Source organism: Elgaria multicarinata, chromosome 1 (assembly GCF_023053635.1).
Source record: "Elgaria multicarinata webbii isolate HBS135686 ecotype San Diego chromosome 1, rElgMul1.1.pri, whole genome shotgun sequence".
NCBI lineage: Eukaryota > Metazoa > Chordata > Lepidosauria > Squamata > Anguidae > Elgaria > Elgaria multicarinata.
The window spans coordinates 182,080,160-182,102,933 of NC_086171.1; the positions used below are offsets into that span (position 1 = coordinate 182,080,160).

The window sequence follows — 22,774 nt, forward strand, 5'->3', positions numbered from 1 at the left end:
GTTGGGGTTTGTTATGTCGTTGTGGGTAGAGTTTGGATTGGGCAGGATTGGAAGCATTATATTTTCATTTAAAGCTTTTAACGTGTTGGTTGTTTTTATGCTCTTCATGATTTTAATTTTTGTGAACGGCCCAGAGAGCTTCAGCTATTGGGCGGTATAAAAATGTAATAAAATAAATAAATAAAAAATAAATAAGACAATAAACTTATTATTATTTTGTTAGCTACCAATTATGTGTCAGCTTGGCATTATTTACCTGCCTCACAGTTATCAAACACCCTCACCAGAATATACCCATAGTACATTTAAAAACAGATCCTATATTTAAACTGTTTTCCTCATAGATAGGGGAATGGCAGATGCGGTTCACTGTAAGCAAGTGTAAGGTGATGCATGTTTGGGCAAAAAACCCCATCTTCAAGTATAACCTAATGGGATCTGAGCTGGCGGTGACTGAACAAGAAAGAGATCTTGGGATTGTGGTGGACAGCTCGATGAAAATGTCCACCCAGTGTGCTGCTGCTGTAAAGAAGGCAAACTCCATGTTAGGCATTATAAGAAAAGGACTTGAGAATAAAATGGTCAGTATCATACTGCCCTTATACAAATCTATGGTGCGACCACACTTAGAATACTGTGTACAATTCTGGTCATGACACTTAAAAAAAGGATATAGAGCTGGAAAAAGTGCAGAAAAGAGCAACTAAAATGATTAAGGGGTTGGAGCATCTCCCCTACGAGGGAAGGTTACATCAACTGGGATTGTTTAACTTGGAAAAAAAGAGGCTAAGGGGAGACATGATAGAGGTGTACAAAATTATGCATGGAGTGGAGAATGTGGAGAGGGAAACATTTTTCTCCCTCTCTCAAAATACTAGATCCCGGGGTCATCCCATGAAACTGATTGGTGGGAGATCCAGGACAAATAAAAGGAAGTACTTCATCACAGCACATAGTTAAATTATGGAACTCACTACCACAAGATGTAGTGATGGCCACCAATCTGGATGGCTTTAAAAGGGGGCTGGATAAATTCCTGGAGGCAAAGGCTATCAATGGCTACCAGCCCTGATGGTTGTGTGCTTTCTCCAGTATTCGAGGCAATAAGCCTGTGTGCACCAGTTGCTGGAGAACATGGGTGGGAGGGTGCTGTTGCACCATGTCCTGCTTGTTCATCCCTTGCCAATGGCTGGTTGGCCACTGTGCGAACAGAGTGCTGGACTAGATGGGCCCTTGGTCTGATCCAGCACGGCACTGCTTATGTACTTATTTATTCCTCCCTCAGGTTCTCAGGTGGTGGTGCTTGGCCTGAGAAGGGTTTATGCGGCGGGCCTAGTTAGTATATGTGTAATGTCGCAGTCTTCCCTATCACCTGCTAACTGGAGATGTCAGGAATTAAATCTGGGACCTTGCCTGTGCTTTTATCACTGTCTTATGCCATACCTTCCCCCTTCAGTAAGGTCTTCCTAGGGTGCAATCCTATCGGGATGCCCATCAGCCTCTAAATTCGGAGGCGTACAGGCATCCTATGCAGCGCAGGAGGAGCGCAGAGCCAATCTTTGCCCTTGTGTGCCTCCTGCTCTGCATTTTTGCTAGACGGGCTTTCCCCCCATCTAATGGGGGTCTGTGCAGTGGGAGAAGATCTGAGGTGGGAGGTCTATCTCTGACCTCAGATCCAGGAATCTGAGCTATCCTATGCCCACCTCCCAAGATGTTGTCTAGATTTTCTATTAAAATAATAAATACTTCATATTTTACCCTCTACACCTTAAAAGGTCGATAAGCAAATCCTGAATTCTCTTCCTAACAAAATCATCTCCTTTTCAAGAGCATATTACAGCTAACCTTTTTAAAAAATGACACTTATATCTTCATTGCTTTTTGTTTCCCTTTCTGGCATTTTAGTACCCAATGGGATGAACCATTCTCCCCCTACACTGAACGGAGCACCATCACCCCCTCAGAGGTTCAGCAATGGGCCTGCCTCCTCATCCTCATCCTCACTGACCAATCAGCAGCTCCCAGCCACCTGTGGGGCTCGACAGCTCAGCAAGCTGAAACGCTTCTTGACCACCCTCCAACAGTTTGGCAATGACATTTCACCGGAGATTGGGGAGAAGGTCCGGACCCTTGTTTTGGCATTAGTGGTGAGTGTTAATAGATTGAATAAAACGAACAATTGAGAAGCAGAGACTCTTACAAGTTGGCTATGGGGCCTTCTGATTATGCTATGTCTTAGGCAGCAGAACGGTGTTGCTAGGTAGCTAGCTTAAAAAAAAAAAAACATCGCCAAGGTGTGTTTTTTTTTGTGGGTTTTTTTTTTAAAAAGCAAAGTTTGCCCTCCTGTCTAGTCTGTTTTGACTTTCTTCTGGAACATCATTGCATATCTTTCCCCCAGAAGCTGCTAACGTCATAATCAATTGGAGCAAGGTAAATGAATGATTTTCTGATGGCGTTTCACTCAGGTTTAACCTGTTTTAAAAGAGAAATGCCATGCACAAATGCCTAGTGTCCAGATCACAAGAAATAATAGTTCCACTCTATTCTACAGAAATGCTTTGGATACTATGTGCAGTTCTGGGTACTACTTTTTAAGAAGGCCACTGACAAACTGGGTTATGTCCAGAGGAAAGCAACCAGGACGGCAAGGGGGTCTGGAAACTGAGTCCTGTGAGGAAGAGTTGATAAAAGCTGGGTATGTTTACCCTGGAGAAGAGAAGATTAAGGCAAGACAGGATAGTGGCCTTCAAATATCCGAAGGGCTATCATACCAGAGACTGAGCAGATGTTCTCTGATGCGTCATTGAGTAGGATTAGAAACACTGGGTGAAAAATGCAGGGAGGTAGATTTCAGGAAAACATTAAGAGGAACTTCCTAAACATAAGACCTGTTCACCAAAGGAACAGACCGACTCAGGAGGTGATGGTCTCTCCTTTGCTGGGATTACTTAAGCAGAGGCTGTAAGCCATCTGTCAGGGATGCTGTAGTTGTATTCTGCATTGTAGAACTTGCGCTGAGCAGGGGCTTGGATCAATGATCTCCAAGGCCCCCTTGTTTGTTTGTTTGTTGTTTACATCCATTTGACTTAGAAAAATTCTACTAATCCTGGTGTGTGTAAATCAGTGTGCGAGTTTAAAGGCACAATCCCATGCATTTGTAGGCAGAAAAATGCCCTACAGCTCCCAGCATTCCCCAGCCAGCACTGCTGGCAGATGTAGGACTTAAGTGTGGTTTGTGTTTCCAGCCAAATGTGAGGTGAAACTGAACGCTGATCTGGATGCTAAGAACACTTAATTCTTCCATGGTAAATGCAGAGCCAGCTTCTGAAACAGGCTCAGTTGCGGGGACGGGGAAGGAAGGGCTAGTAGAATTTTCATTGAACTGGAGCCAAAATCGAGATTAAACCCCTTTCTTTTTACAGAACTCTACAGTGACAATAGAGGAGTTTCACTGCAAGCTTCAGGAGGCTACGAATTTCCCTCTCCGTCCATTTGTGATTCCATTCTTAAAGGTGATTGGTTCATGCCTTGTGTCAACTGGTAGCATTATGCCCATGAGCCAATAAGGAGGAAACTCAATATGCTACTATTAATATTGCATTTGGAACGTCCCACAACTGCAATTACAGGAGTGGGTTGCATACTGTTTACTCTGCTCGTTACTCCTTTCTCACTCACACCTTACCTCTTTGTAAGGTGGAGTCTGGGTACCAATACAGCCTTCCCTGTCTTGCCTAAAGGGAAAAGATCAATGACAATATGGCTGGAGCAGAGCACATATGGCTTGGATGGTTTATATCCTAATACCTGATGCAATGATGCATGTCCTTCTGGCCAAGTTTATTCCGAGACTGAGTGGTCTCCTGAACGCTGTTTCAATTTTAATACCAGCTGACTTGAGAGAGGATTTGAACTTGCAGAAATTTGAGCAGTGAAAGCAGCAAGTAATATATTTTCCATATGCACTTTTATACCACCACTGAAAGACAAAGCATTTTTATAATTAATTTTTAATCGTAAAATTTCCACAAAACAAAACCATAAAGAGAAAAAAGATATCTATATATTTCTACATGTATCTGAATATATCAATTTCAGTACATGCCTATGAAGTGTGTGTATGTTTTATATATATATATATATATATATATATATATATAAATGAAAACAGCTTGCTAAGAACTATACATAAACTTCAACAAAGGCAGGCCAAATATCCATATAAGCATCCTTTTGCATGTGTTTTTAACAACAGTCCTGCTGCCATAAATCATTAGATGGACAATAGCAACAGGGTCACCGCAATTTCTGAATCTAACTGGCCACCGTGGCTTTATTTTGCAGGCCAACCTTCCACTTCTGCAGAGGGAGCTGCTGCATTGTGCTCGGGCAGCCAAACAGACCCCGTCCCAATACCTGGCCCAGCATGAGCACATCCTGCTGAACACAAACACTGCATCCCCAGCTGACTCTTCGGAGCTGCTGATGGAAGTGAATGGAAATGGAAAGAGGCATAGTCCAGACAGGTAATGAGCACGGTTTTCAAAGCCCAGAAATTTGTGTGCCTCTATGTTAATCGGTCTGACTCATTCTGCCTTCTTTGGGAAGTTTGCTGCATGTCCTGTCTTAAAAATTGTGGCCTCTTCAGACATTTGGGAGTCAAGGCTTGTCTGTGTGGGACTTTGTCCCTTGCTGTCTGATATGGGATGACCAGATCTCTTCCCTTCCCTTCTGCTGTTGTTCCAGATGGCAGCTAGAGAAAAGGGTGAAGAAGGAAGAATGTAGACAAATGCTGTTATACATGCTTGGACCTTACTTACGGTTGAGAATGGGGATTTGGCGATAAGCCAAATGTCGCATGGAAAAAGTGGGTTTTGAGGAGGGTTTATAGGAAGGGGAAGAGGTACAAATATGTACGCATCCAGAGGAAATTCAGTGGCAGCAAAAGAGGCTGAGTGTGGTAGAGTTAAAGGATCATAGAGCATTGTTCAGCATAGATATTCCTTGGGCTACTTGGAATGCATAAGCAAACTCCGTGGAATCTTTTGTTTGGTGGCTAGGGATTTGTGTTTAGGGGTGGGTGAACTCACACATTGGCCACCCCTGAACTCACATGTCGGGCTGCGCGAACTTCTTCTGAGTCTTGGCTCGCCCAGATGAGCATTCCGCAGCCGTCCGCCCTTGCTGTGTCAAAGGGCCTTTACGGCCACCATTAAAGCCATGGGGCGAAGGAGCCTTTACTACAGTAACCTAAACAAGAGGTTACCATAGCATGGATCACGGAAACCGTATGCCAAATGGTTCAGAAACTATATGGCCAGGTTCAGAAGCTGAATGTCTGAATTTTTCAGTTATTGCCTTCTGATTGGCTTCTGCAGCTCAAACTAGATTTGACAATGAACTTGTCATTAGAAGCCACATCCATTTTTTTTAAAAAAAGGTGAATAGTGTGGACCATGGCACCGGGAAAGAGAATTTGAACCTGTCTAGCTGCAAGCCTGATGAAAAATTTAGCACCCCTGCCTTGTATGATGATTACCATTTTTAATTAAAGCATGGGGGTTGAGATTTTTGGACTAGATGGACTTTTGGTCTACAGCTCTTCCTACGTTTCATCTGCATGTGTGAACTTGGTTTTCTATTTCCAAGTGCATTCATTTTTATAGCTCTTGTTTTTCCACCAGTTACTGATTTCACTGCTTGCCCAATAACACACAATCTGTGTCCGGCTTTGAATGGTTGAGACACATTCGCCTGCCTTTTTGCATTGGTTCTCTTAGCTGTCCTTTCTTGACTTGCTCACAGGAGGGAAGAAAACAGCTTTGAGAGAGAGCCGCTTCCGTCGGAGCCGCCTGCCAAGAGGGTGTGCACCATTAGCCCAGCACCTCGGCACAGCCCGGCTCTGATGTTGCCTGTCATAAATCCAGCTGGGCAGTTTCATCCTACTCCACCCCCGCTCCAGCATTATACCCTGGAAGACATCGCCACCTCCCATTTGTACAGAGACCCAAGCAAGATGTTGGAGCACAGGGAGTTACGAGATCGACACAGTCTAGGTAAGGAGGCCACTTTTTGTCAGACAGCAGCTCATTAATTTTCAAATGTATCTCCTTAAAACCATTAAAGCCACAAACCCGACACTTGGATGGAGGCAGAAACTCTAAAGATGCAGAATTCGACAGCAAATTGTGGATTACGATTGAGTTCTTGCATGGCAAGATTGTGTGTGCGAGTGCACACTAGACTGTCCCTGCTCCATTATTGATCTTGTAAAACTCTCATGCCTTGTAAATTAGAACTTCAGAAGAGCCCTGCTGGATCAGACTGAGGGTCCATCTAGTCCAGCCCTCTGTTCACACAGTGGCCAACCAGCTATCAGCCAGGGACGAACAAAGCAGGACACGGTGCAACAGCACCCTCCCACCCATCTTCTCCAGCAACTATTGCATATAGGCTTACTGCCTTGGATACTGGAGGTAGCACATAAGCCTCAGGGCTAGTAGCCATTGATAGCCTTCTCCTCCAGGAATTTATCCACCACCACTCCTTTGAAAGCCAGCATGTGTTTATAGAGTAATATCTCCCTCACCCCTTTGCATTGTACCAGACTGTTGAAATTCTTTTCTGACTATAGCTTTTTCCTTGTCATGTGTAGGAGGATTAAATGGGGGCTATCAGGATGAGCTTGTGGACCATCGCTTAACAGAGAGAGAATGGGCCGATGAATGGAAGCATCTTGATCACGTAAGAGACCACAATGAGAAGGGCACTGTTAAAGAGAGGACATTCTGCTCTCCTTAGCACTAACTACCTGCTTATGTAACTCAATGTTACATAAGATGCTTCCATATATTGGAGCAGGATGTTTGTCCAACTAGTCCAGTATTTTCTGTTTTGATTGGCAGCAGCTCTCAAGCATCTTGGGCAGCAGTTCTTCTCATCATTTGCTACTTGATTGGAGAGGCCAGGGGTTGAAATGGAGTTCTTCTGCATGCAGAGCATGTGCTCTGCCACTGAGCTATGACAAACTGACAGCAGGTGTGCACACGGCCAGTTAGGTCTGTATGTGATTATGTGATCATGTAGCCTCTAGGGTCTATAGCGTAGTGGTGGAGCACGTTTGTTACATGCACGAGGTCTCGGGTTCAGTTCCTGGCATAGAATCATAGAATAGCAGAGTTGGAAGGGGCCTGCAAAGGCCCTGCTCAATGCAGGAATCCACCCTAAAGTAGCAGTGCTGGGAGGAAACCCATCATCTTGAGACCTTGGGCAATATTGAACTAAATGGATCAATAGCCTGACTGGGTATAAAGAAGCTGAACATGTGGTTCCCAGCACAAAGTTTAAGGCTGTTTGTTTTCCACAGGGAAGGATTTTACCTAGAAGAAAGCTGTTAGGTTGAAAAATTCGCACATATATTTTGCTTTTAAAGAATATGGGAGCTGCTCCAGACCTTAGGCAGGTTTACAGCTGACAAAGTGCTGCTGGCAGGCACACTGCTAAGTTTGCGTTTCTTTTCTCGACTGAGATTCTGATTTCACTCTTGCGTTTGGCATGAGTTGCAGGGGAAATGAGGCTCAAGGGATGAACTGGGCAAAATTTTACCCAGTAATCTCTTTGAAAATGGGCAAATCTGCAAGCCTGAACCAAACTTCACAATCCCCAGTGTTACACTATTCATTTGTAAACGGCTGGTGCTACACTTTATTGGCACTCTATTCAGTAAATGCAGGCTGCATAGGCAAACCATGGTCCAATGCACATGTAAGCCATATGAGAGTCATTTGCTCAAAGGTGCAGGGATATGTTGCTTTCTTTTACTCCCGAGGTTCTCTGGATCAAAACTGTAATGCTAGAATTTTCAGGTTTTAATAAAAAGAGCATCTGGAGCAGCTCTTAACAATACTAACTTGCATACCTTCAGATGGCACCTATATAAGTCTGTTCTATGAAAAGGAATAGTGGAACTCATGTTGAAGGTCAAAACGGTACCGTCATAGAGTGCCCAGTTTTTAAAATATAAAACATCTATACTGATTTAAGATGCACTTCACTTAATTTGATGTGGTGAAGTTTAAATCTACTTGCTTATTTATAGATGACAGGTCCTATAGTGTCTGTTTCTTTATATTGCTCAGTGTCCATACCCACATATCCATAAGGAGGATTACCTAGAATTAGTGCATCACAACTTCCCCCCTATGAATTGGCCAGTAATGAATAGAGCTTTGTATATTGTTCTCTCTTGAAAATTGGTTGTCTATATAATTTTGGCACTCTTATTTTTGACATAGTTTACTTGCATCCTAATCCAAACTAATTACAAGGTAATGTCCTATCAAGTATACTGCAATCTAGGTCCACATAATAGGCTCAGTGTAGAAAAATTCACACGTGACAGTTTTCCTACATAGGCAGTTGAATAAGAAAAGTGTGTGCTTGTGAAATATCTGTGTATTTGCAACAATCTATGAAAGTGTTCTGGAGCGCACAATTAATAGCCAAACTATATGATCAGCAGCCTCATGTGGTACAGCTCTTGCCGGGCTGTACCACTTCAGGTGAAGGATTACATGTTTAAATGTTCCAATTTACATGCAGTTTTTTACATGCAGAAATTTATTTCTACTTTGTCCGAGAGGGTACTAGGCTAAATCTCTTTTCCAGGACATGCTAGTTTTCTATCTGTAGGGCTTGGGAGTTAACTTTTTCCACCAAAGGAGCATTCAAACAAGCAATGTTGCAGTTTGATATTGGTTCAGTCCAGCAAAAGCTGTGCCATATTGTTTTGAAGTTAGTGTCATTTACCTCTGAGTTACTTGGTTGCAAGTTGCAAGAGGGCACATCGTTTCTGACTCTGCTTTTCTTTTCCCACTGTTGAAGGCATTGAATTGCATCATGGAAATGGTAGAGAAGACCAGGCGTTCCATGGCTGTTCTCCGCCGTTGTCAGGAGGCTGATAGGGAAGAGCTCAATTACTGGAAGAGGCGATGCAGTGAACCCACAGAGCCACGGAAAGGAGGGAGTGACCTTACAGTGAGACAACATAGCCCAGGGAGCTCAGACTCCATTAGCAGTGGTAAGCTATGGGACTCAGGACCGTTTTTCTGTTGCACTGTGCTATGCAATGGAATGGCATTTAACAACCATTTTAGGAAGTAGCTGTGTATTGGTGTGCTCCTGCTATCAGCTGGCAGGCCAAAGTTTTAGATTTTTCTCTTTCAGTCAGCCTCTTTGCTTTTGCAGCTTAGTCTGCCATCCTAAACGCACTTACTAGAGGGCAAGGATTGCACTTTTAAGCTAGCTACAAAAATGGGGGCTACCTGAAATGGAGCATATACCCGTGCTCCCACAGCCGCCCCCAGTTTGTGAGTCTCCAATATTGGAAATAAGAACATCGGCTGATGCTGAGATAGAGCTGCATGCAAAAATCATCGATACATATTGGTTTTTTTGAGGCACAGTGAAATCCTTCACTACCTCTGTTGCTGCTGCTATTTCTGTGTGAACGTGCTATACAATCTTTTCTATTGATTCTCCCCCCAAGCCCGTAATAGGCCATTCATTTGCCCATCATATTTATTCAAGGCTGAGTCTGAGTGTTGCACTCCCTAATAGAAAGGCACATGCAAAAATAGTTCCTTGGCAAGGGATGCCTGCCCCATATTGATACTGGATTTGAATTTGGTATTTTTCTTTTTCTTCAGAATCAAAAAGATCACACAATTTGATATTTAGCACAAATTTTGACATTTTGAGATGGATGGGATGATGTCAAAAGCCAACATATTTCAGGCAGACAAATGATGCTGTGCTTGAAGAGGCATCCTTTTGGCGAGAGCTTGTACAAAACAGCATCACAATGCCTCTGATTATTAGAAAAGTCTGAAAGGGACATTTTGACACCTCCCTCCTCAAAACAGAGTGCCTGAGGCATGTTGCAAGCAAAGCCACACGTAGGGGAAATGTTGGGTTGGGGTCAGGCTAGCTCATCTCTCACCTTAAACACTGCGATCAGATCGATTTTGGAAGGGGGGCACTTCCAGTGGCAGCCAGGAACATGGATAATTGGTTGCTGAAGTGGGGGGGGGGGTCTGGTAATTTTAATAACCTCTGGTTATGTTCCTTGCCAAGACCTGGCTTGATAGGAGAAAGCTATTCATATATGGGGGAGGGGAGCGATTGGGAGAAAAAGGCAGGCCCCCCCAGTTCTAAACACTCCACAGAGTGCTGACGAAATAGTATTGTTCATTTACAAAAGCACTCTAATGGTAACAGTAGAAAATTGAAGTGCTTTTTGCAGATAAGCTACAGACTGTAGCCAGTGCTGGCAATGCTGGCTCAAAACCCATCGTGCTAACAGGAACGACTACTAGCACAGGATGAAAGTAGCGCTTGCTAGGGCAGCCCCAAAACTACCCTGAAACTCCAGCTTTCAGAATGTGACAAGTTAGCGGAGCGCCCTTCCACAACCTCCACTGACCTGTTGCATTCTGGAAGTGGGAGTTTCCAATTGCACTAGCAAGCCATACTTTCCTATTGTGCTAGTGGTCCTATAAATATCCAACACCAGCCATGTTGGATATTTATAGATCTTCAGCACCTTTTAAAGCTCACCTTTTGGGAGCAGGGAGGAGCAATGGTAAAAGAACATACATGGGGCAGAGAGTGAGAAAGAGATGAGAGTGGAGATCTAGTATGGACCGGAGCAAGTGCTTTATCCCCTGGTTTCTCCAAAAGGTACATTTACCCCTGGGTAGGAGAAATGCATGACTTTCAGGCTGAAGGTATGCAGTCACCTCACCTAACCACCGCATCATTGAGCACAGTGAGAACATAATGTTTGGCAGCAGACATTTATCAGCATTCATCTTGCTGGATCTCCCTGTAGTGTTGTGTATCTCTGAGCTCCAGTTCTCAAGTGAGTGACTCCCTAAAATTCAGCTCGTGCTTCAGTTGTCTGAAATTCTTGGAAATACAGCCCACTGTGTAAAATGCGAGATCCCATTAGCAAGGATTAATGTTTGTTACAGCAGGACAAAGCTGATGCTTGGCAAGATAGATTTGTAAGTGTGTAGTCTGTGTTGACAGAGGATTAAAAGATGGAAATGGGTTATGCTGTGCAATAAATTATGCAGGACACTAAATTAAATGCGGTCATTTATCATTTTGCCATTTGTTGAACACTCTTAGCTGCAGGCATCTCTTGCCTTGGTTTTCAGTGCTTAACCCTGTCCTGTTCTCTGTGCTACCTCTTCCTGGGCAGGTGTGGTGTAACAATTCTTAGCGCTTGGGAGGGAGAGCGCTTTTGTGTCTAATAGTGTTGCCACCGCCCTTCCTTCTACAGATTCTCAACGGGAGTTCGGTAGTAGGTCAGGAGCAGCCGGTTATATGACTGAAGAGATATGGAAAAAGGCTGGTAAGTAAGTAAGGCCGTCTTCCGGGGACTGCCACACAAACCTATGAGATGATACAAGAGGTGCTTGCAAAGAAGGAAAGCCTTCCACGGCACAGGTTGGCTTTGGGAATGCCTCAGAAATACATTGCTTTCGCATTGCCTAAAGCAGCCTTTCCTAACTTGCTATCCTCCAGATGATTTGCACTACAACTCCTAGAATTCCTGATCACTGCTTATGCTGGCTGGGGTTGATGGGAGTTGAAGTCCAAAACATCTAGAGGGCTGATCTAGATAGCCAGAGCCAACCAGGCCTCAAAACTGATGGACCAGCTGGACCCATCGCTGCTTGCCCATTTGATCTAGGCAGGTGGCAGTGGCATCTTCCCCATCCAGTGAGTTTCTGTAAGCGTCTGGCAGAGGCATCACTGTCTCTTGGATGTTCAGTTGTCTGCGTGAATGGAAGTGTTGACAGCATTTGCTTGGTCCCTGTTTCTGGGTGCTTCCAGAAGGCTCCACTCTCTGTTGGTTAGAAGGCATTGTGCAGCTATTGTATCCATTTCTCCTTCACTGATTTTCTGCATTAAGAGGTGGTGGGAAAATGACATCTGGACCCCCTTCAAATTCAGTGAATGAGGCAGGGCGATGGCACATTGATAGGCTCGTCTGGAAGCACCAGCAGTTCTCTCTATGGCAGGGGTGGGCAACCTTTTTTCTGTCAAGAGCCACGTTATCATGCAGACCAACTATCCAGGGCCGCATGGTCTTGCCAGGCAGGCCAAAGCCAGTGGAGGGTGAAGCCAGAACCAAAAGTGGCTGGGTCACCCCTTTTTTCTTTCTGCCACCCCCTTCTGTCTGTCTCTCTCTCTCTGCGCTACCCCCTTCTGTCTCTCTCCGTCTTTCTTTTAGTCCAGCGGGCTATCAGAGAGAAAGGGACAGATTGCTTGTGCAGAGGTCTGAAATAATAATAATAATTATTATTAATAATAATAATTATTTTATTACATTTCTATACCACCCAATAGCTGAAGCTTTCTAAGCAGCTCACTGCTTTTGAGGTCTGAACTGATCACATGCAGAGCACTTTTGAAATTAGGCTGAGAACCAAATGAAATTGGGGCTGCCTATGGCCTGAGTGCTGCAAGTTGCTCTCACCCCCTACTCTGTGGAAACTGCTGGCAGAACAGACATAGCAGAACAATGAGGAAAGGAAAGAAACTTCCCCACGCCTTGAGCGGAATGGGGCAAAGGCAGAGCAGGTGGAAGGCTCACAGATCCCCACGGTAAAGGAATCATTTCTAATGTCGGTTTTATACCTTTGCTTCCATGAGCTGGTGCAGCAAGATATCAGGCTACTGATAACTTTCAACAGTAATCTGAAACCGTTTCTAAACAGTTCCCCCCATCCTCCCTCCCAATCCCTTTTCCTTTTGTGTCATGTATTTTAGACTGTAAGCCTGTGAGGAAGGATAAAAGTGCTATAATAAATAAATAAAATAAAGGCGTATGTTTATTGTTAAGAGCCACTAGTTGTTCTCAAACAGTTAGGAACACTTTGCTTCAAGCTAGCATTATAAATAGCTTTTAAGATGGACACTGTGAAAAAAGCAAGCTAGAAAAGGCAAACATTCTCCTTCTAAGAAGGGAGTGTTTCCCCCTTCACCTTCTTTAGAAAGAGAGACCAAAGGGTGTACTTTTTATAGTGGTCCAAAATACACAATTCCTTTTATGTACAAAGGATACAAGCAAGTTGATAATTGACTGAAGTTAGCCAAATTGCATTCTAAAAATTTACATCAGCCCAAATGCCAAGATTAATAAGTCCTTTTCACATAAAAATAAATAAACAAATAAACTTCTAATCGGTCAAAGGAAGTTTGTGAAATTAAGACTGATAAAATGGTAGAACTTATTTTTATAGTGGTCATTTAGATCATTTGTAGTTATTTTAAAACACACACCCACACACCACAAAACCTCCAGAAGAAATAGCTCCATGGAAATCAGGGTGCTACACATGGGCCACCATCTGTAGGCTAGGAATAAATAAAACACCTTAAATCAGTAGATATAAGTAAGTGTGCCTGTCACTGTCCAGCAGAGACCATGGTGCTTAACACGACAAAAAATGGATTTTAGTTTAAGTTTCCAGTCAACTTACCTGAACATTTGTTTAACTAGAGCTCAGCTGAAAGTACTTACCTCATTTTTCATTTAATTTTGTGTGTGTGTTGAAAAACACCTTGCTGTGATGACTTTCTAGACTCCTTGTGGACCCATTTGCTTTGTTGCCGTGCTGTTCTTTGTGCTCCACCCTTCCCTCCCCTCCCCTCCCCATGGCCTTTGGCTTCACGTGCCCACATTGACACATAATCCTATTGGCTATTGTGACTCATGTGGTTTAGCTGAATATGCAGAAAAGCTACCTCTGATATGATGATGCCATGGATGCTTATAAGCCGAATCATGTAGGTCGCTGTAGCTAATTGAATTTAACTGCAATGTGGCAAATGAGGTTCAGAACAGTGAAGGAAGAGGAAAATGGCGCCCAGCCGCCACCAAAGGAACAGCATTGAAGCAATGCACATATATAGTGCGAGAAACCCAGATTTGAATGTCCGCTTCTCTGTGAACCTTTCTGAATAGTCTTGGGCAAGACAGTAATTCTCAGCCTAAGTGATGTAAAGGGAAGATGAGGATTTATTTATTTGTTTATTTATAATATCTTCCCACTCCTTGTTCAACCTAACGCGGCTGGATCCTCTCTCTCATGCCAGTTCATGTCTAGCACCTGTGCACTAGGTGGCTGGTAGCTTGACACCAGTATGCCTCTAGCTTGCCTGTCTTCTGAGTATCTGGGGAGAGCCAGTGCTATTTTGCAAGGCTAGAGGGCCTCCACTGATTCCAGAGACCTTCTTCTATCTTGCTTGATTTCCCCAAATAGCATCCATAACTTTCTGAATGTACTGCCAAGTTCATTAGTAGGATAACTATCTCAGTGTATTTTGTTTGATTTATAGTGCACCTAGTTCCAAAGCTTCAAAGTATCCCAATACATGCTGTTTGAGACCCTTGCAGGAAGGTTTGCAGAATATATGTAATAATCAGCATGTTATTTAAGTGATGGAGCAGAATGCCAATGGACTTAAATTGGACATTAAAAGTTGACCATCATTTCAGTAGCATGGTCACAAGTCAGACGGAAGTATATGCGAGGTTTGTGCTTTTTTACTCCACTGACTGCAGGCTGTCTACTATTCCAAGCTGTACTTTACCCTCCCATATAAAGCCGTTTGATGAGGCTTTGTTTTCCTTCAGAAGAAGCTGTGAATGAGGTGAAGCGCCAAGCCATGTCTGAAGTCCAAAAAGCTGTAGCCGAGGCTGAGCAGAAGGCATTTGAAATGATTGCATCCGAGAGGGCCCGAATGGAGCAGACCATTGCAGATGCAAAGCGCCAGGCTACCGAAGATGCTTTCCTAGTGATTAATGAGCAGGAAGAGTCCACAGAGGTGAGGGGCCAAGGGAATCTGTCAAGCCGTCTTGGGAGGGCGTGGGAAAATCTGAAGGCAAAATCTTAAAGAGTACATCGAGACAGTTTTTCAGGATTCATCACTGCTTTGTTTGTTTTTGTTCTGGTTGACTTGAAACGGGGTTTCTACTTACCTTGACTGACCCGAGCAATCTTTTTGAGAGAATTCTCACCAGCAAGCAACTAATCCAGGTTCTTTGATAGGACCTTCTAGCCTGTGGCAGTGCACCAGGCGTTTGAGACCTGCCATTTTTGCACACCTTGCTGATCTCCATTGTGTGGGAACAGTTGCCCAATGTCAGCAATGAGGTCAGAAGGTTCTCAGCTTTGCGAGGCTGCCGCCTGCTGGATTCGCAGAACGTTGGTAGTTGGTGAAACACAGATGAATGAAGGCAAATGTAGAAAATGCTTCATCACAAGAGAACTGACCTCCACCCCCACCCCATATTGCTTTGTGCCATGAACACCCAGGTGTAGCAGGCCAATCCTCCTGCCCTGCATTCTGTGACCATCTACCAGTCATTGCAAATCTGTTGCACTTGTAAGTTGGAACCTATACCCTGGGATAGGCTAGCAGAAAAAAACTTTAAAATTTGTCTATTTAAGCTACTGTATGGTTGAAGGTTGCTTATGAAGTGTTCATGTTATCTTAGTGGCAGGAGGGTATGTGTGAGTGGGGGGAGGGTGTGTGGCTTGTACGGATTGCTATATTCATCAGCTTTGTAGAAATATCCGTTGTTCAGCCTATGGGGTTGTTTGATATCCTGCTATGACGGCTTCAGTTGGGTTGAGTTAGAAACAGTCTGCCATGCGATAAAGTCTGGCAAGCTATTTAAATTCCTGAGGCATCGATGCAGTTTTCTCACCACCAGTGCCTGCAAATCGAAACAGTATCTTGTGTAGCTTTTCCCTGGAGATCTTGGTCATCCCCCTTGAAACAATAAACAAGACCCAAGCTGTTTATTTGAGAGTGTTATTTAAAGAGCTGTCCTTTCTTTCTTTGGTTTTCCAGAGCTGCTGGAACTGTGGCCGCAAAGCCAGCGAGACATGCAGTGGGTGCAACATTGCTCGCTATTGTGGCTCCTTCTGCCAGCACAAAGATTGGGAGAGGCACCATCGAATCTGTGGGCAGGGCTTACACAGCCAGATCAAACCAGTCCCCTTACCAGCGGGACGGCCTGCGGCAGCCACCCTAAAAACAGTCGACGGGATAGCCAGCCCAGCTCTAGAGAAATCCTCGGCTACCACCTCGCGATCGTCTACTCCAGCTTCTGTGACAGCAATAGACTCGAATGGGCTCTAAAAGAGAAGACGGCGTTCAGCACATTTTATTAGTTTTCTACATTTTAAAAAAATAAACTCCTCAAAACCTTGTCAAAAGTTGGTACTCCAGCGTGTCAGCACTCACACTCATTTGACTGGGGCATTTTTCGTATCATTAGGATGTTGTTTCTAGGAGTCCATGTTAGCCTTCCATATTGGGATCTCAGAAAGGTCTCCCTGATCTCCTGGAATCCCAAGGACTTTGGCCTGTTTGGTTTTTACCTGAACTTTCTCAAAGAGTCGCTCCATTGTTGTTATCACTCGAAGCTTGTAATGAGGAGGTTCTTCTTCATTTTTAACACAAATCAGGGTTGCCTGAGCAGCATCTTCTCTCCACTGGGTATTCAGATTCTTCCCCTGTAAAATCTGGACAACTGTGACTCTAAGCTTTAAAAAACCCCACCCCCACCCCCAGTAGCTCTAAGCTTCAACAAAACTGTGGGATAGAGCAGGTGTTTTCTCAGGCAAAACTGCGTCAAGTGAAATGAGATGTAAGCAGATGCCTGGTTGTCAGTTCTATTTATTTCCACCCCTTCCCCTATCTAAGACTATTTATTGATCCCACCCCACTTCTTTCAATCTGGATACATGCGGGGAAGGGGGAGGCAGAAGGATGCCACCCTAGTTTACTAAAAGAAGGCTCTAAAAGGACGTCATGAAATGACTCACAAGCCATCAGACTTGACCCATTCTAGTCCCTTTAAAGTTCTGGGGGCAGGCTGCTTATGAATGCATCTGTGGGCCTTCACAGATTGAAATGGGGCATCCAAAGATGTTTGTGAAATGGCTTGCTGCTCTTTCCCCCAAAATAAATTGGTATATTTTGTTATCCCAACTCTGTCACTCTTCCTTGCTCGTCTTCTGCAAAGGAGGAGTTGGCTTTAAATATGTTGTCTGAGGTTTCAAAAATGCATACATTAACAGACGCACACCACACATGCATTATTCCAATAGGTCATTTGTACCCTAATCTCTTAAAGCATGTTTGCTAAACTAAAGGTTAAGGTCATATTGAATAACCTTCACAAACATCTCAGGCCACATGGAATTCTTTTTCTTCTCTAAAGCATATATGTTTTTAAATTGTTGGCTCCAGCCAAGGGTTCCATATGTTGAAAACATTGTGGCACCTTAACGAAGGTTCTGAGATCTACTCATTATATCTTTAGCAACCTGCCTATTTCCATTGTTGCATTTTAAAGCATGCCTCTAGAACAGAGGTTTGCAACTTCAGGGGTCCTGGAGCCATTTTGCTCCCACCCTTGTGGGCCTCACAGTGCTCCATGGCTTGCGGCCTGAGTGTTGCCCACCTCTGCTCTAGGAGGATACTTGAGGAATATTTAAATCCAGTGAGTTGTGATGCTCCATCTTAAGCATGCAAAACTGCCCATAAATGGCATGGTTAGTTATAAGCACCTGATCAAAGTTAATAATAATGGCAGAAACCAGGAAAACCACACATAGAAACTTAGCTTTCATGGTCACACAGAGAGAGGGAGGGAGGGAGGGAGGGAGGGAGAACTGCTTTTAGCCAATAACAAAGCACTGGGCGATGCATTGACACATTTCCAAACTCACATCAACTTTACCTTCTAGAGGAGTAACTACCTAAGAAAGCTTCCCTTTTGAAAGGTTGTCAGGATTGTTATATATCATGTGAAAAACACCCTTGTGCTTGGATTTTCTCTCACACTTTGAGGTTTAACAGCGAAAGCATGTTTTGGCGAATTAAAATGTAACAGCAAATTCTGCTTTGTTACTAAATCAAAAATTAGGAAATTGAGAGTGTAGAGGAAGGAGGACGAGCACATAAATTCACATAATGTTATAACACGATTTGGCGTTATGTAGTCAAATAATTTACTGCTTTGGAGCAGTAAATTCCCCCCCTCCCGCTTCCCCCCCCCCCCGATTCACGTGTTACATGTCTCCAGAGATGTAACTATATGGAGAAAAGCACCCATAATCATATGTGAAACTCATCCCCTAGTAATGGATTGCCAAAGAGGGAAGTCTTGAATTCTTATCGATCAGTGAGAACGAGGATCAGCGTTCTGAAGTTATCAAAATATCCTGATTTATTGGCCACCTCTGTTTGATGCAGAACTTTACATGCTATATAGAGAACTTTTGAGTGTTTTTTTTTTTTATAAAAAAAGCTCAGTTAAATTCACAATCTTTTCTTGTGCTGCAGCGAATTAACCAGACTGGTCTCTGTGATATTCTCAGGCATGGAGATATTCATTTAAGCTTGGTGCTGGAAGTACTTATTCATTTATAAATCCCAATTGCCACCTAATTCTCTGGAAAGAATGGAATCCTACAAGAAGAGCTCCAAAGAATAATGAATGAGTGAGGGAATGGGAGCACGCGCTGGCATTCTGAAATTGTGTGTAAATATAGAGACAGTCTTCCATAACTTAACATGCAACTACAATGGCTTTCTGTGTATTAAGAGACAAATACATTAATGTACATAGGTTAAATACTACCAGTCATGCTTTTAAAACGATTTTTTTGAAAAATGTGAAATTCCACTATGGGAAGACTTCATGGATTCCGACTTCTATATATATTTTTTGTCATTTGATTCTATACTAGGAATTTTTGTTACCTATTTCATGTGCATAACTTATTTAATGTACTGTATAAAGGAACCCAAACTGTTACAGATGTATTTAGTTTGTTCTACTCACAGTAGTCAATAAAAAGACTATATTCACCTTACAACACCTGTCTTCATTTTTAATATATAGAATGCTAGCTGATACACCCGGCATTGCTTGGGCCCCCTAAGATATATGTCTGTCAGGGATGCTTTAGGGTGGATTCCTGCATCGAGCAGGGGGTTGGACTCGATGGCCTTATAGGCCCCTTCCAACTCGACTATTCTATGATTCTAAGCTAATCATCTTAAAGTAGTAGGCCGATGCTAGGCCTGTGAGTTAACTTTTAAACAAATTAAATTCTTTTTTTTTTACCTCTCTCACCTTCACAACAACCCTGCAAGGTAGGTCGGTGCTAGACCTGTGATGTAACTTCAAAAGAAATTAAATTTGTTTCTTCTCTCTCCTGACACATGGGGGTGTTGCCATGATTTTCCTTGCTCTCACAGAAAACAAAAACCACAACCCCTGGCATGCCATTCGCCGCGGTGCCAGCTTGCTCAAGGGAGTCCTGCCACTGAGGCTCACGGGAAGGGAAGTCTGGCTGAGCCAGTCCATGCTGCACTGTGCAATCGATGCCTGTAGGTAGGCCACGAGGGAGCCAGCAGGCTGACTGACTGGTGGTTAACTTGGCCATTGCTGTCTGCGACAGCCTCAGAACTACACCCTCTTCCCCTACTGCTCCCGATGGTGCCTAGTGACTGAGGCAGCAGGCCCCAGGCGCTCTCCCTTCAGGCCCAGGATGGCGAGCCACTACCAGATGATGGCTGCCACAGCCTAATAAATCTTCCCTCCCGCCGAAGGCATGCTGGGAGCTGTAGGTGTACGCTTAGGCCTCTACCATCTGAGGTGTGGTGTGAGACAACTGGAGAGCGGCATTTCTTAGTTGTGACACCCTACTTCTTATTCCCAGGCAGGCTTGTCTAGTGACTGCATTAATGGCTTTTAAGAGCCAAGTGATTTTTTTTCTTTTAAATTTCCCAAGGCCTTTTAACTTGAGATTTTTTTATGCTGTGTTTCCCCCCCCCCCCCCCGGTCATAAGTAAACCACAACATTCCAGGACAGATAAAGGAATTACTGAATAAAGTTTTTGATTTTTATGTAAAAGCCTGATTATACCATTGAAAGAGAAGTGTGAATGGAGGAATGATGGATAGCTGAGGCTAGAATGGAATGGCGGGTGGGATTAGTGACAGATGGAAAAAGTCAGGTAGGAGCTGAGTTAGGATTAAGAGATAGTGACCTGGTTTGCTAACCCAGGCTTTATTTTAAATCAGCCACTCTACATGCCAGTACACTTTCCAGTATGCCTTTGGCAGCCCACAAGTGGCTGCATCCTCTGAGAGGCGCTTCCGTCCTCCTTGCCGATGCTGCTTCTCAATAAAGCATCAAGGAGCAGCATCACTGAGGAGGGGAGGAAAGCATCTGTCAGTGAATGTGCCCAGCTCCGGCCAAGACTTGCTGGGACTTTCTCAATCTGTGCTTCTCGCCCACCAAGTGCTCCATCAGGACCCTGTACTGAAGTGCTGCGGCTGGCCTGGGCACTTGCCCCCTTCATTGGTCCTGTTTCTGGGCATGCACAGAGCGCCTCCCTTTCCTGCTTTCCTCCCTCTTAAGAGCGAAGGCCACACATGCACTTCCCCCAGATTCTAAGCAAACAGCGATATCAGGACGGGGTGCCTTTGAGCATGTTCAGAATTTGGCGTATCAAAGCCACACTGTTTTATCTAGTTATGATTTTAAAAGCACACATGCTGTGTTAGAGGAGACACCGCAAATGGATGCAGCCCATTTATGTGGGTTGTTTCCTTTTATGTGGAATTGGGTTGACTACTCGAGACCAACCCTAGGAGTCTGGGTTGTGAAAGGCACACAGCAGCCACATGCCCAAACACTATAGCTACTAAAAGCTAATAAGTCTGGCTTCTTGCTCAAGGCATGCTGGGAGTTGTAGGCATGAACCTATTTTTTAAATTAAATTCTTTAAAAATACTTAAAACCCAAATTTTCATGTTTTTAGATTTTTCTGGTACATTGTACAGCCAGCCCTATCAGCGTGCCAAATTTCAAGTTTCTAACTCATCTGGAAGTGAGGAAACATGGTTGTTGAACCATGCATTGTTGTTAAAATGTGGGTTGTTGCATTGTGTGAACCCAGCTGCGCTAACAAACAGTTGTTCATTAACCACAAACAGCCTACAAAGAGAAGCCATAGTTTGTTGTTGGGTTGTGAACTGTGGGTTGTTCGGCTGGATTCATACAATACAATACTCATGGTTCAACAACCCACAGTTCAATGATAACCCACCCAAAATCTTGAGTGTGGGTTGCCATGTTGTGTGAACCTAGTCAATGACAGTCAGTCTATGGAATTCATGGTATCCATTAGTAACTGGAATGCTGGGAAAGTGAGGCAATATACCCATGTCAGAGCTAAGTCACCATGAGATACTTTTCTAGTGTGTTCTTCTAGAGCAGAAGAAAAGGTCTGATAACTTAACAATTTTTAAGATGCATGCTGGTCAGGCTTGCAACAAATAAATCGGCATGGGGGCAATCCTACATAAATTCAAATATTGACTCCAGAATAAAGCATATCCAATCTGAGGATGTTTAAGTGAAATTGTAGTTGTATATCTCTCACTGACATACAGTACATAATTTGTTCTGACTTCATATGCAGAGAACTTAGAATAATTTTCTTTTTAATAAAAAAAGTTTAAGATCTGCCTTGGCAATATAAAACTGTTAATCTAGGTAATTTATAGTCTTTTCAGTGCAATATATTACTTCAACACCAATAAAATACATATTTTATTGTACATTTTCTTTGGGCATTTTGAAGATGAAGCTATATTTTAAGTCGGCACAAATAGGAAAAGAAGCACCATTTGAATAATTTAGCAGTTGATTTGCATAATTTATCTTATTAGCAAATTCTAACTTTCCTAATCCCCCCATGAGGATTAGGACCTGCCTATAATGTGACCATCTCAAGGATTTAGCCTCAATCCTAATACCTAGCTTGAACAACTGCACTGTTGAGAATTAGGACAATTTTAAAGAGCCTCAGTACATCCATAATGATAATTTATTATTTTTACACCGGTCTTCAACTATCATCCCAGCATGCCTTGCAGCAAAAAATTCAATATAGTCATAAAGTGCAAGAACAAAATAATAAAAGTAGTCTTCTAATACAGCCAACATTGAAATGTGGCAATACAATATTAATCATTTCACACATTTAAAAACCATTGCAACAGGAGTGCAGTGGGAGCTGGTGGTTCTGATGTCAGTGGGGTGGTGAATCCACTCTGGGTTTCAGTTAGAACCAATCAGAACACTAAAGGAGCTATCCAAACGTCTTTAGAGTTCTGAATGAAACCTGGAACAGATTTACCACTCCACTGACGTTGGAGCCAGCAACCTCCACTGGAAGGGTGTCTTCATTTTCTGACAGAGCACTTTCAAAGAACCACCACCACCACCACCGAAAAGGGGAGAAGCCTCAGTGTACAAGGATAATCTTGCTGTATGGGACAACCCAGCCTCCCAACTTGCCCTCTTTTACTGCTACCTACAGTATTTCTATGCTAGGGAATATTTTGGACTGAAAACTAAAGGGTTATCCTTAGAATCTATTTATATGAATCTATGGCACAGCTTACGTAGCTAATAGGTTGAGACATGTGGTCGAAAGTATGATAGGATTAGGAGATTTAAGTTGGTTGGAAGATAGAAAGAGAGAAGATACAGATTGGAAATTAGAAAATATATATTTTAGAGAATGGGGGGAAGAAATGGGGGGAAGAAATAGAGAACCCCCTTTTAAAAAAATCACTGGGAAATATGGCGAG

General features: G+C 43.4%; 1 protein-coding gene across 5 annotated transcripts in view; it reads left to right on the forward strand.

The window, feature by feature from the left end:
* CBFA2T2 (CBFA2/RUNX1 partner transcriptional co-repressor 2) overlaps positions 1–16,304 on the forward strand; it is a 102,796-nt gene extending 86,492 nt beyond the window's left edge. For 2 of the 5 annotated variants that reach the window (XM_063145029.1, XM_063145062.1), the window contains exons 3-11: positions 1,906–2,147; positions 3,423–3,512; positions 4,345–4,526; positions 5,806–6,056; positions 6,656–6,744; positions 8,884–9,079; positions 11,348–11,419; positions 14,714–14,904; positions 15,937–16,304. In XM_063145029.1, coding sequence (XP_063001099.1) covers positions 1,906–2,147; positions 3,423–3,512; positions 4,345–4,526; positions 5,806–6,056; positions 6,656–6,744; positions 8,884–9,079; positions 11,348–11,419; positions 14,714–14,904; positions 15,937–16,227 — 1,604 coding nt within the window. In that variant the 3' untranslated portion in view covers positions 16,228–16,304. The remainder of the gene's footprint in view (positions 1–1,905; positions 2,148–3,422; positions 3,513–4,344; positions 4,527–5,805; positions 6,057–6,655; positions 6,745–8,883; positions 9,080–11,347; positions 11,420–14,713; positions 14,905–15,936) is intronic. The other 3 variants (XM_063145046.1, XM_063145038.1, XM_063145054.1) reach the window with 3 other exon arrangements.
* The last annotated feature ends 6,470 nt before the right edge of the window (positions 16,305–22,774 follow it).